The 11,635-nt window shown below is 40.7% G+C and overlaps 2 protein-coding genes across 4 annotated transcripts in view; one reads left to right on the forward strand and one right to left on the reverse strand.

Moving 5' to 3' along the window:
- Positions 1–670: 670 nt before the first annotated feature.
- Positions 671–9,551, reverse strand: adam8a (ADAM metallopeptidase domain 8a). 2 transcript variants are annotated; one of them, XM_020601679.1, is made up of 25 exons: positions 9,440–9,551; positions 9,261–9,367; positions 9,084–9,157; positions 8,895–8,973; positions 7,864–7,940; positions 7,262–7,493; positions 6,598–6,675; positions 6,378–6,446; positions 5,558–5,727; positions 5,376–5,457; positions 5,104–5,246; positions 4,830–5,007; positions 4,633–4,722; positions 4,281–4,476; positions 4,107–4,191; positions 3,497–3,677; positions 3,323–3,409; positions 3,156–3,240; positions 2,725–2,836; positions 2,405–2,603; positions 2,129–2,176; positions 1,961–2,017; positions 1,813–1,863; positions 1,623–1,703; positions 671–1,315 (listed from the first exon to the last, which is right to left on the reverse strand). In XM_020601679.1, exons 1-25 carry the CDS (start codon positions 9,483–9,485, stop codon positions 1,274–1,276), a joined length of 2,649 nt encoding a protein of 882 aa, XP_020457335.1. In that variant the 5' UTR covers positions 9,486–9,551; the 3' UTR covers positions 671–1,273. The 2 variants fall into 2 exon arrangements, with proteins under 2 accessions (XP_020457335.1, XP_020457334.1); XM_020601678.1 differs by having other exon boundaries at positions 1,801–1,863.
- An 811-nt stretch (positions 9,552–10,362) lies between these two features.
- The window catches only part of znf511 (zinc finger protein 511), a 4,553-nt gene continuing 3,280 nt past the window's right edge, over positions 10,363–11,635 (forward strand). For both annotated transcript variants that reach the window (XM_020601680.1, XM_020601681.1), the window contains exons 1-2: positions 10,363–10,667; positions 10,764–10,837. In XM_020601680.1, the coding sequence (XP_020457336.1) occupies positions 10,482–10,667; positions 10,764–10,837 (260 nt within the window). In that variant the 5' untranslated portion in view covers positions 10,363–10,481. The remainder of the gene's footprint in view (positions 10,668–10,763; positions 10,838–11,635) is intronic.

An 11,635-nucleotide genomic window follows, 5' to 3' on the forward strand; every position in this document is an offset into this window, starting at 1 on the left:
AACAAGACAATGACCCTAAGTACACAGCTAAAATAATGAAGGAGTGGCTTTACAACAACTCTGTGACTGTTCTTGAATGGTCCCGCCAGAGCCCTGACTTAAACCCCATTGAGCATCTCTGGAGAGACCTGAAAATGGCTGTCCACCAACGTTTACCATCCAACCTGACAGCACTGGAGAGGATCTGCAAGGAGGAATGGCAGAGGATCCCCAAATGCAGGTGTGAAAACTTGTTGCATCATTCCCAAAAAGACTCATGGCTGTATTAGCTCAAAAGGGTGCTTCTACTAAATACTGAGCAAAGGGTCTGAATACTTATGACCATGTGATATTTCAGTTTTTCTTTTTTAATAAATCTGCAAAAATGTCAAAAATTCTGTGTTTTTCTGTCAATATGGGGTGCTGTGTGTACATTAATGAGGAAAAAAATGAACTTAAATGATTTTAGCATATGGCTGCAATATAACAAAGAGTGAAAAATTTAAGGGGTCTGAATACTTTCCGTACCCACTGTACTTTTCCAGGACAAACTCATGGCAGGATCGTCACTACCAGGAAAGACCACAGTCACTGCATTAAACAAAAACTGTGTGATCATGTCTGCTTCATAGAAATTGCAAAATTAAATCCCTTGCAGAATTGCAATCAGCATGTATCAGGTAAACACACATAACAAAATAGTCACATTTAATAGTTCAGTCCCAAAAAGTCAAGCATGCATAGGTTAATACAACAAAGTTCATGAAAAAGTCAATTTTTGTGGTTAATTTAAAAATCAGTAAAGTGTCTGTGTTGATGCCACATTTTAAAATCCTTCAACAATATTATTATTATTTTAATTTTATAAAGCAGTACCAAAATCATATGAGGGAATAGTAACAATAAAACAGTTACAGCATTGATAGTGCAGTTGCATTGAAAAGTGTTCACATATCCCAGGATCAAGGCAGAGAGACATTTCCCTTACAAAAATCAAAAAACATCATGGCAGCATAGCCATTTGTCATTTAAAAAAGCACAGAGGTTCACTGTGTCAATCTTTATGTATTCATCAGCACACTGCGGGCTTAAGCAAGACACAGACAGTGGTAATCCTCAGGAGGACCATAACTGACAAGAAAGTTCTGTTGCTTATTGTTGCTGATCCTTGTGTGGATCTTGTTTCCACTTTAAACCAGACGAGTGTCTCCTGAGAGGATCTTCTAGGTCCTTCTATGTGGAATGACAGATTGTCCAGTTTCGATGTTTACCCCAGGTTGAATTATTCTCTCTGTCATCTGGGCTTGTTGGGGGGCATCAGGGCAACTCTCCCTAACTAGAAAAACAAACACTGTGAGCACACATACTTTGTATGTAGGCTTCTTTAGCACAGCTGCAGTTTTCTTTCTACGAGCTCTGTCTTTATGTGTTGATTATTATCTCACCACATCTGCCTCGTAGCCATTCATTAGTGGCCAGGACAAGTTTATGTTCTTACTCCCTTACTAACAGTGAATCGCTGCTTGTTCATTACACTGCTATGTTGGGACAATGCCCCAAACCACAGACGCCTTAATAAATGTGAATGCTATGAAAAACATGAGGAAAGTCCATTTGTCTCTGGCTGTTGTCTAAATACATACCAGCTGTGTATGTGGCAGTGAAGACAGGGTTGAAAAGGGCTTCGGCTTCACTGGAGGCAATGGAGGCTTTGGTTTCATCATCTTAGAAAGCAGATGTTTGCATTTCAAATGAGTGGCAATGACAAGAGCAGTTAAATAAAATGAAAATAATGTGAAAGTCCTGGGTTAAGTGACTTACAATGGCACTTACTGGTTTTGTTGCAAGTGGTGGCAGAGGTCTGGATGGAGGTAGTGGCTTGGCCTGACAAAAGAAATACAAAAATTAATGCATTACTTAACAAATCAAACAATCACTGTCTTTAAAAAGACAATAAGAAACATTATGTATGCAGTTTTACCTCAGTATAAACTGGCTTGACTGGAACAGTTGGTGGCTGCATGAATGGCCTTACAACCTAAAGAAAAACATTTATTTACTGACTGAAATACAGTAGACACATAAAAACCAAGAACTCATGTTAAATAATGTTACATTTAAATAAAGACAACACACTAGATCAGATTACCTTTTGAATCATTGATGGCTGAGATACAGCTGGCACTTTCTTAGGTGGCTGTAAGTGGAAAAAACCAGAGATAAGTACAAGGAAAAAGCTGGAAGATGATGATTATTTAACCATAACCCTGACTGGTTCTGTAGCTTAGTTACAAAAACCCATGGAATTCACTGGTAGTCGGTGTGGTTTAGGGACACATGAACACTTCACATACTTACGGTTTCTGTAGCTTCAAATTTGCACCAGTTAATCACTACACTTTGGTACAGTAGCTATAAAGCTCACCTCAGGAGCTGCCCTACTGGGCTTCAGCGCTCCGCCATGTGGTCGGGCAGTAGCAGAGAACAGAAGTTTACAGGCTTGAGGGGCTGAAGACGCCACAAATGTAGGCTGACTGATATGTGTGGTCCCGAGACGAGGGCTGCCTCGTGTACTGCTTGACCGAAACAAGGGGTTGGATTGTCCTGAGGTAGATTGGAGGTGTCTATAAAGAAATCAACACAGCTGCTATTAAAGGTGGACAACATACAAGGTTTTGTCTGTTTGGCTTCATATACACAGAGAAGTGATCTGAGACCAACAGAAAGAATAACTTCTTACTGTACCTCTTTGGAGGTCGCCTTTTTCTGATGCAGTACATAAAACTCCCGATACCCAGTACCATCAGCAGAAGTAAGCCAACCACCAGTGACACAGTAAACACTGCCAAACCTGCCGCTGCACACACACAAACACACCACTGATTGGATGAACATGTAATATAGTAATCATCAACTGCTCAGGAAGCAAATTCACTGTAACATCATTTACTGCATCTGTACAGACTTAATAGGAGAATTAAATTAAACCTGTTTGTGTTCATCAGAACAGAGCACAATTGTTTGAGAGTCAATGACAAGTCTATTTCAAGAATTAAATATTGGTGAAAAAAGCATAAGAGCAAAAGACAAACAGTCATGTGTAATCTTTGTCATTAAAAGGTCATGCACTATCAACGCTTACATGTGAGGATGGACAAACATGAAATGAACAGTACCTTGAGGCAGCTCTGACTGCTGTACATTGCAGAAAGGTGGCGCCCAGCCAGGGTCACAGTGACACTTACTCTCATGGTTACAAACCTGCCAGTGATGACACTCACAGTCAGTTACGCCATCATGCATCTAAAGAGCTCCCAATTGTTGAGGTTAAAAAATTTCTTACCCCATGGTTGTTGCACTTTGCAGAACAGTCATTTTTTCCGTACACTTTTATGCTTTTGATGTCTTGACACCGATGATCATAGCAGACCTGAAAGACACATAAAGATATTGTAAGGACAACGGGTTCACAGATTCTGTTCACAGTAACTGTCAACAGCAACTTCAGTTTTCTTACCATATTGTTGCCACACTTGGTTCCAGTAGGTACCATGGTCAGATCTGCAGGGTAGTTATCCTCAGGGTTCATAGTTGCTTCATTACATATGTCTCCATTTCCTACTTTGTAGAAGAGCTTCCTGGATGTCACAGGAAAATCCCAGCCTCCAGAGCAGAAAAGTGTCCCACAGGATTGATCGCTGTAACCAGAAACCACAAAGCAATGATCACAAAAACCAACAAGATTATAACTGATACTGGTCAAATTAATTTCATCATATATCATGCATGCAGCATGATATTTGCATTCATTTCTCTGATTGTGATGTTTTGGGTATTTGGCATGATTTGTCTCATTGGGGAGGAACTACTGTTCCTCCTGGCTGGGAAAAATAAGGAGCGCAGCCAAGGTTGTCTCTCATTTTTAAACAAAATAAACATTTTGATTCCTTAATAATGTATGGTTTATTATTTCACAGAACAATGGATTTAATTTACTTTTTACACGTATTTCAAATGTGCCACCCCTCTTTGAGTCTGTGCCCCAGTCTGGCCACCCCGTCCAAAATTTTCTAGATCCACCTCTGAATATGGCTCTTCTAGTGCAGTTTTGGCTTTTGATTACATACCTACTGGAACACCGCTGGCTAAACAGGGTCTTCTTTCTGCAGTTTCCATGCAGGTAGAAACAAGCATCTGCAGCCACTTCAGCATCTGTCCAAAATAATAACAAACAGATCTAAGTCTCAATGCATCTGAATCAAAGCACATTTGAACCACACAGTAATCCACTGGTGTTTTACCTGGACCCCAGAGTTTCTTGCAGTGTTCCTGCCGTGAAGGACACTGTCCGTTGTAGCAGTATCCTTTTCCACGGCTGCACGGCAGGCCGTTTTGGGTGTAGGCGTCAATAGGGCAGGAAGCAGAGAAGCCAGTACAGTATTCTGCCAGGTCACACTCTCCTGTCTTTGGTCGACAGACGCTGCCTGTCGGTTTCAACTGCAGAGTGGAGAGAAACACAGATGGTGATGTACCAAATACTCTCATGCATAACCTGCCAGACTGCACAGTCAGACAGAGTCTAGCTATATGGTAGCACAGTTACTATCAGTGTGACTCCACTCATCTAGAGATGACACAGTGAGTATTACTTACTTGGCAGTTTTGGCAGCACTCTCCCGCTGCACACTGGGCTCCTGCGTTAAGTTTGCAGGTGGTGGCATTGCAGCAGGGATTCTTGCATTCCTATGAGGCAGGCAGTGGTATGCAAAACATTATGATCAAGTCTCCTTTGTGGGCTTTGTTTATATGATTGTATGTATGCACCCTCTGTGAACGCAACATGCACAAACCTCAGCGGTGCCACAATCACACTCCTCTCCAGGTTCTAGAAAGGCATTTCCACACACTGGCCCTCCAAAGATCCGATCAGTAGAAGGAATATCCAGCAGACAGGCAGGGTTCACCTCCTCCAGGAACCTGCTGAGCTGCTGATGACTGCAGCTGCTGAACGTCTGCGGATACACAAGGCTAGAAGAAGTGATAACAAGATGTAAAGAAAAGGTTGGTATTAGCTCTGCTTTGTGCTTAAGAATGGCAGATTTGGAGGAAAGAACCTGAGCTTACCCTACACTCTCAGCCATGATGCAGCCTTTTTTCGATATTAAGGAGCCACAGACACAGTTTTCAGAATCATGGGACAAGCCCAGGTTGTGACCCATCTCATGTGCAATAGTGGAGGCCACTCCAATTGGGTTATTGTTATGATCCTGTGTGTATAGGAGACAAAATATAATTATAATTCCCTTTTGTTTTACATTCATTTCTATATTTATATATTTTTACACTAAATTTCACATGTATACATTTATGAAGCAAAAAAAAAAAAACATACTTACCTCATTGACAGCTCCAGAGTTTGAGGTGCACATTGCATTGGTGTTTGCTAGGCCCACAGTAGAGCCCTCAAAATCCACACCTCTGAATGAACAAACAGTTAAATGTTTAGACAGCAGCCCAGACAGCTTAAGACAGCTTTGAGTGATTTTTAAATTGGAAGTTGAAGGCGGCTGCGTCTTACGTGATGAACTGTGCATTGTCGTGTTTGGTCCTTGGCAACAGATTCCGCTGACGCCATTCGAGGAAACGACCAAGGGTGAGCTCAGGATTACTGCTGACCTGTATCTGATCTCTGTATGACCAGATATCCAGACCGACCAGCATCACACGAACACCCACTGACCGATACAGCTGAAACACAGCAGCATCTTAGCACAAACTGGAAATTACCATAAACCTGAATGAATTGTCAGGTAAATATTCTATATCACTGTGCGACTGTGAACGAGTCCAACACATAGAACCAACTAATGCCATCACAGGAAACCACTGACGCTGGCTGATGATACATTCATGTTGTCTCTACTCTTTCAGAGTATGCAAAGAGATTTGTGTGATATGTGTGAAAATCTTCAGCTTTGGTGTGAAGATTCACAGTTAAAGTTAGATCTTCACAGTGAGAGAACTTTTCCTTCCTGGTCAGATTCCAGTCAGTAAAGGAACAAATAGTATCAGGACAGATTTCTTGCATTTAATCCACATTGAAAGTGAAGTCTGACAAAGTGCTGGACACGTGGCTGTGCTGCATTGTGAGAAAACTGTAAGTGCTATCTGCAGCCAATGAAAATAAACTAAATTACTAAATTACTGGTAAAAATAGGTTCTTACTAGTCCAGAAAGGAAACTGCATACATTACACAAAATTAAGATTTTTGCACTCATTTGAACTTTAGAATGCCCTTATTTTGCAGTCTCTGTTATTTTTCCCCAGAGCCAGTGGGAGCAAAAACATGACAGGACTGAGGCTTTTTAACTGACAGACTCCAAAGAAACACACTTACCTTGTCTACATGGTTTGCTATTTCAAGAAGTCTGGCCTCCACTGTCTTCTTACTGCCAAACTTCTTATACTAAAACACAATCGTCATTAACATTAGCAATACAATCAACCACATCTCAGATATAAAACATAATCATTCCACTTCAAGATGAAAATTATTGATAATGATGACTGATCATCTGCAATAACACACAGAGTAGTCAGTGATAGGAAAGTCAAACCTCCGTGTAGTCGACCACCAGAACCAGCTCCACTGTCCTGGGTTTTACGGTGTGATCTTTGGTCTGGGCTCTGCTTTTCTGAATAACAAAAAAAGGAAAAAGATATTAACAATATTAAACAAGTGTGGGTGAACCACAATAACTGATTATTTTAATACTTGTAAAGCATGAGTGCACTGTATTGTAGCAATAAAAGGAGCATTACGATGAGCCTGCAAATTATTTTGATGCAAAAGAACACATTATTTATTAAAATATGCAAAATGATGTTTGCACATTAAAGCTGACAGGCACTGGTCGAGTTTCCAAATGTGTTAACATGGATCTCTTCCTTCTTTTCATGGTGTTGTTTCACCATGTTCCCCTTGCTTCATCCCTTTCATTTTATCTCTGTTAATTCTACTAAACTCTCATGTTGTATGATTTTAAGGGGAAAGGATTTGTTCTTTTTAGCATAAATGTGATGTAGATACAGAATTATTATGACATAGAACTGTGTATTGTAATCATTAACAATTAACAGTAGTGTTTTACTGCATATCACCTTGCTTCTTTTTTGTGAGAATGCACAAAATACTGGATGTTGGTAGTTTCAGTCCAAAGATCTAGGCTGAATGCTTCAAACCATAGTGTATTTCTGTATGTGTCCACGCTGTGTCTTTACCAGACTGCCAAGCTGGAACAGTCCAGACGGACGAGCTCCGTGATCATAGAAAGTGGTCGTGTTTCCATGGGAACAGGAGCTCCTCTTCCTCCTCAGGTGGTTGTAGTTGTAAACAGCGTGAAGACCCTCGTCATTGTGAGTGTCAGAGCTCTGTCTGTGGTTCTGCTGTCCCACCTCAGCCCCAGACAGAGGTTCAATAAGATACATCTGGTCCTGGACTTGCACAAACCCCCTGCAGTGCAAAATAGGGACTTCAGAGTGGACAGAAGCAAACACTTTGTCTATATATCTAATTCTCAAAAAGATCTCAATTTAACTAAGCATAAGATGGTCTTTTTATAATAATAAATCATATTGATGTTAGAGTGTCTTATAGCGGGCAGAAGGCAGCTTTAATTAGAGAAGTCTGCACTCCATGAAGTCCTCAAAGAGGAAATTAATGCTGAGGAACTGTCTCTTTGGATTACACATACTGGTCATGTGTCAAAGCAGGTCCAAATCATCATAGGCTTAATCCAATTTGGCACTCCATTCCGGCAAACAATAGCAGTTTTGTAATTAGAGACACAGGATGAGATAAATTTACATCTGATGTTACTCACTTTATTCCTGAACACAGTCCCACGCTGACAGAGGAGTCCTCGACACCCACAATGTGTCCATGGTAGTAGCAGTGAACCTGAACAGACATCCATCATTTGTCAGACAATAAATGGAGAGATTTCAACTCACACTTTGGTTTTCCAAATATCTCTATCACAGTATCAAAATGTGAGAATAAGACATGTTATGAGTGTCACAATTAGAGAGACCTTATATGTCAATTCTGCTTCCACATAAGACTCATAAGTTGGTTGGTGCCACCTCTTGTAATGAGGAACTTTGTAGTTGAGAAATTACAAAAAAGATTAAAAGTTTATCATGATATCTTGAAATAAGAAACTGTTGGCATGTACTGCATAACATACATTTAGTCGATGAAGGTGATGAAGATCACTGGGATCCATAGGAACAGATTGTAAAATATGAATTTAACAACTCTGTGTGTCTTATTTGTGTTCCACAGTCTTATAAAAACATGACTGGTAAAAATATGAGTATTAAAACTTGTATTTTGGAAATAATGTAGCCATAAGTGTAGGTCAGATTTCAAGAGCAAACCTTTCTGTGGAAGATTTGCATTTAAAAATTCATGTCTGTTATATTTAACCGTTCAGACCTGGGAGTCTTTTAAACTGATATCAAAGAGGACAAACGAACACCCAGCACAAGAAGACAATGTACCAAAACCACTGAAACTGGGTGGGTATACTGTGGTGCAGGATATTCGAACTTAACTCATTAAAACCATTTGGTACTACTGTATATAGACTAATCTGGTTTCACACCTCTGAATCACCCATGTTTCTGATTAATTTAGTAATTCAAATAGAAAAAGCCATGCCTGATTTATAGGCTGCTATACCTATACACACTCAAAAGGGCTTACGATCTAAATTTTTATTTAACTTACAACAGTATCAACTCCCAAAAAGAACACTACATAAACGTATTAATTTAAGAATAGAGCTTGTTATGACAGTAAATGGTAATGAATTGCTTAATTTTAGTGAAAGAAGGCAAAGATGCATACCCTAAGGTCTGAAGTAGTTGTAACTTGGGCGCCCTGATCAGAATAGTGAGTCACAGAGAAGTTCTTCCCGACCAGACCTCTGAAAAGAATAACGTTTTTATATCAATAATACTAACAGATCAAAAAGAAGGTACATTATGTATGGACCCTGCTGAGTAACCTAATAAAGAAAAATCTTTCTTTTCTTACTTGTTCCTTTCCAGATGTAGTGTGTAGTTTTTCTCTGCAATTGTCAAGGAGTACTGGAGTACATCTGGGTATATCTATACACACACAGCAGAAGATACCTTCAGGCATCCTTTGACAGGTTACAAATGATTTTTCAATAAACCGACTGAATAAATGTTACAGTGCAGTGTGTGTTACCTGTGTGGAAGCACCATTAATGAGTGATGACTCCTTTAGCTTCTGAGGTACCACTGTTTGGTACTTCATCACATGAGGTAGAGTCCTCACACTGCCTGCAATTATTCCTGCAAGGAGGGACATTTAATGAGACAAAAGAAAGAAAGAAAGAAAGAAAGAAAGAAAAAGTAGTAACCTACCCCATGAGGAGAAGAAAATCCATATAAAGTATCCAGAATATAGCATGTTGCTCTACCGGACGGACTCTGTCATTGTGTGATTTGCTGTCTGAGAGAAATACTGAGGATCTTCAGCTCTCCGCCCCTCGCTGCTGTGTAATATCCTGAAAGTGACCATTTGAGACGAGGAAACCGTGAATCATAAGCAGACCCCGTAAAAAGTTACATTTGCTTTCACAGATTGAATATCTATTTAATGTGTGACGAATTGAGTGAAATTAAATTAAGTTACAAACATTATTTTACAGAGAGCATTGTATGCAATGTAATGGATGAGTTCGCCTCCAAACGTGTAAAAGTTTAGTTTGCAGTTCACTTTAAAAAGGTTATTTTCAAAGGTTAATGAGGTTAGGTTTACGTGAAGCGCCAAAGAACTTATTTTTCTTTCAAACGTTATTTTCCTTTATTACAATAGGATCTTAGCCTAGCTTACCCACTTCCCCATTTAGCCTACCACTTACAGATGACACTATTTATTTAACAGCTGTAAGACAGTTTAGCACTGAAGTGCAGCTGCAAGTAGGGCACGTTTAACTGGGCGGAAGAATAGCGTTAATTTACATGAACATGTTATAACAGAACATAGTATAACAATCCACTTTAACCTCTATGTTTGTGTCGCCACCTATTGGTCAAATAACGCAGTAGTTAGACACTTGTTATGTTTTCATATTGTCTGCTTTTCCATAGTAATACAGAGAATATTTAGATTGATTTATAAATGTAGCATGCACCTGTGACAGAAAAAATAATAATTTTGGGCTACTGCCACTGATACAGATCGATGTAATAGGCCTACTGGATATACAGCCTTCATATGCATACATTCATTAGGTAGCGCCGCATTACCGTCCCAACATGGCGGCGACGGTGACGCATTCCCGTAAAGGACCCTATATTTGATGACGTCGTCATTCAGTGACAATGTGAACCAAAACAGAAAACTGCTGCTGCTGTAATGTTTTATTTAGATAACATTACAATCAGGGGAGTATGAAAACCTATGGAAACAATGCAGCAGCCTCACGTGCTACGACTGACGGAGGGAGATGTTTTAATAAAAAGCCGTGAAGAAGACTGTTCGAGAGGAGGCACACACAAGCTCGGGCATAGCGAGTGTGAGGAGGTAAACCCGTTCAGCTTCACCCCGCAGCTCATCCACCTGCACAGGGACCACGAGCTGTTTGAGGTAATGTAACGGAACCGACTGACCGTTACTTAGCTGAAGCATGTAACATCAGTTATCTGCCTTTTGTAACACGCTGCACGTGGGTGCTTTTTACAGGATGGAGACATTCACAGGCACATGTATCTGCAAGACCTCTACATCTCTGAGGCAGACGACAAACCAGCACTCAGGTATAAAAACCACCTTATATCCGTGCTTCTCGCCAGCTTTAACCCGTGCGGTGTTTGCGTGTGGCTGCGCAAGCAACAAACAACATGTTCTTGATATAACCCATGCTAGTTCTACTGACTTGTTTATAAAAGGTTAAAGTTATAACGTACTAAGTCTATTGCTGGAAAGATAATGTCCTTAACACAAAAAGCAAAGAACATGAACATGCATACATGGGTTACCAGCAACCAGAAGCTGAAACACAAATACAATGAAACAACACTTAAGTTATAGTATTGAAACTTAATAAGATGTTTATAATTCAGTGAGCCAATAAAATAAATAAATGAATGAAATCATCCTACTCAGGTTTCTGTTTTCACTGTTTGAGAGTAGCGACTTAAAGAAACGCTCCAGTATTTGGCTTTGCCGGTGTAGGCCTATGTTATGGTATGACTAATTTGTCCATCCATCCATCCATCCATTTTCTTCCGCTTATCCGGGGCCAGGTCGCGGGGGCAGCAGTCCAAGCAAAGATGCCCAGACTTCCCTCTCCCCAGACACTTCCTCCAGCTCCTCCGGGGGAATACCGAGGCGTTCCCAGGCCAGCCGAGAGACATAGTCCCTCCAGCGTGTCCTGGGTCTTCCCCGGGGCCTCCTCCCGGTGGGACATGCCCGAAACACCTCCCTAGGAAGGCGCCCAGGAGGCATCCGAAACAGATGCCCGAGCCACCTCAGCCGGGTCCTCTCGATGTGGAGGAGCAGCAGTTCTACTCTGAGCTCCTCCCGGGTGACCGAGCTCCTCACCCTATCTCTAA

This window comes from Monopterus albus, unplaced genomic scaffold, assembly GCF_001952655.1.
Source record: "Monopterus albus unplaced genomic scaffold, M_albus_1.0 scaffold52.1, whole genome shotgun sequence".
In the NCBI taxonomy this organism is placed as follows: Eukaryota; Metazoa; Chordata; class Actinopteri; order Synbranchiformes; family Synbranchidae; genus Monopterus; species Monopterus albus.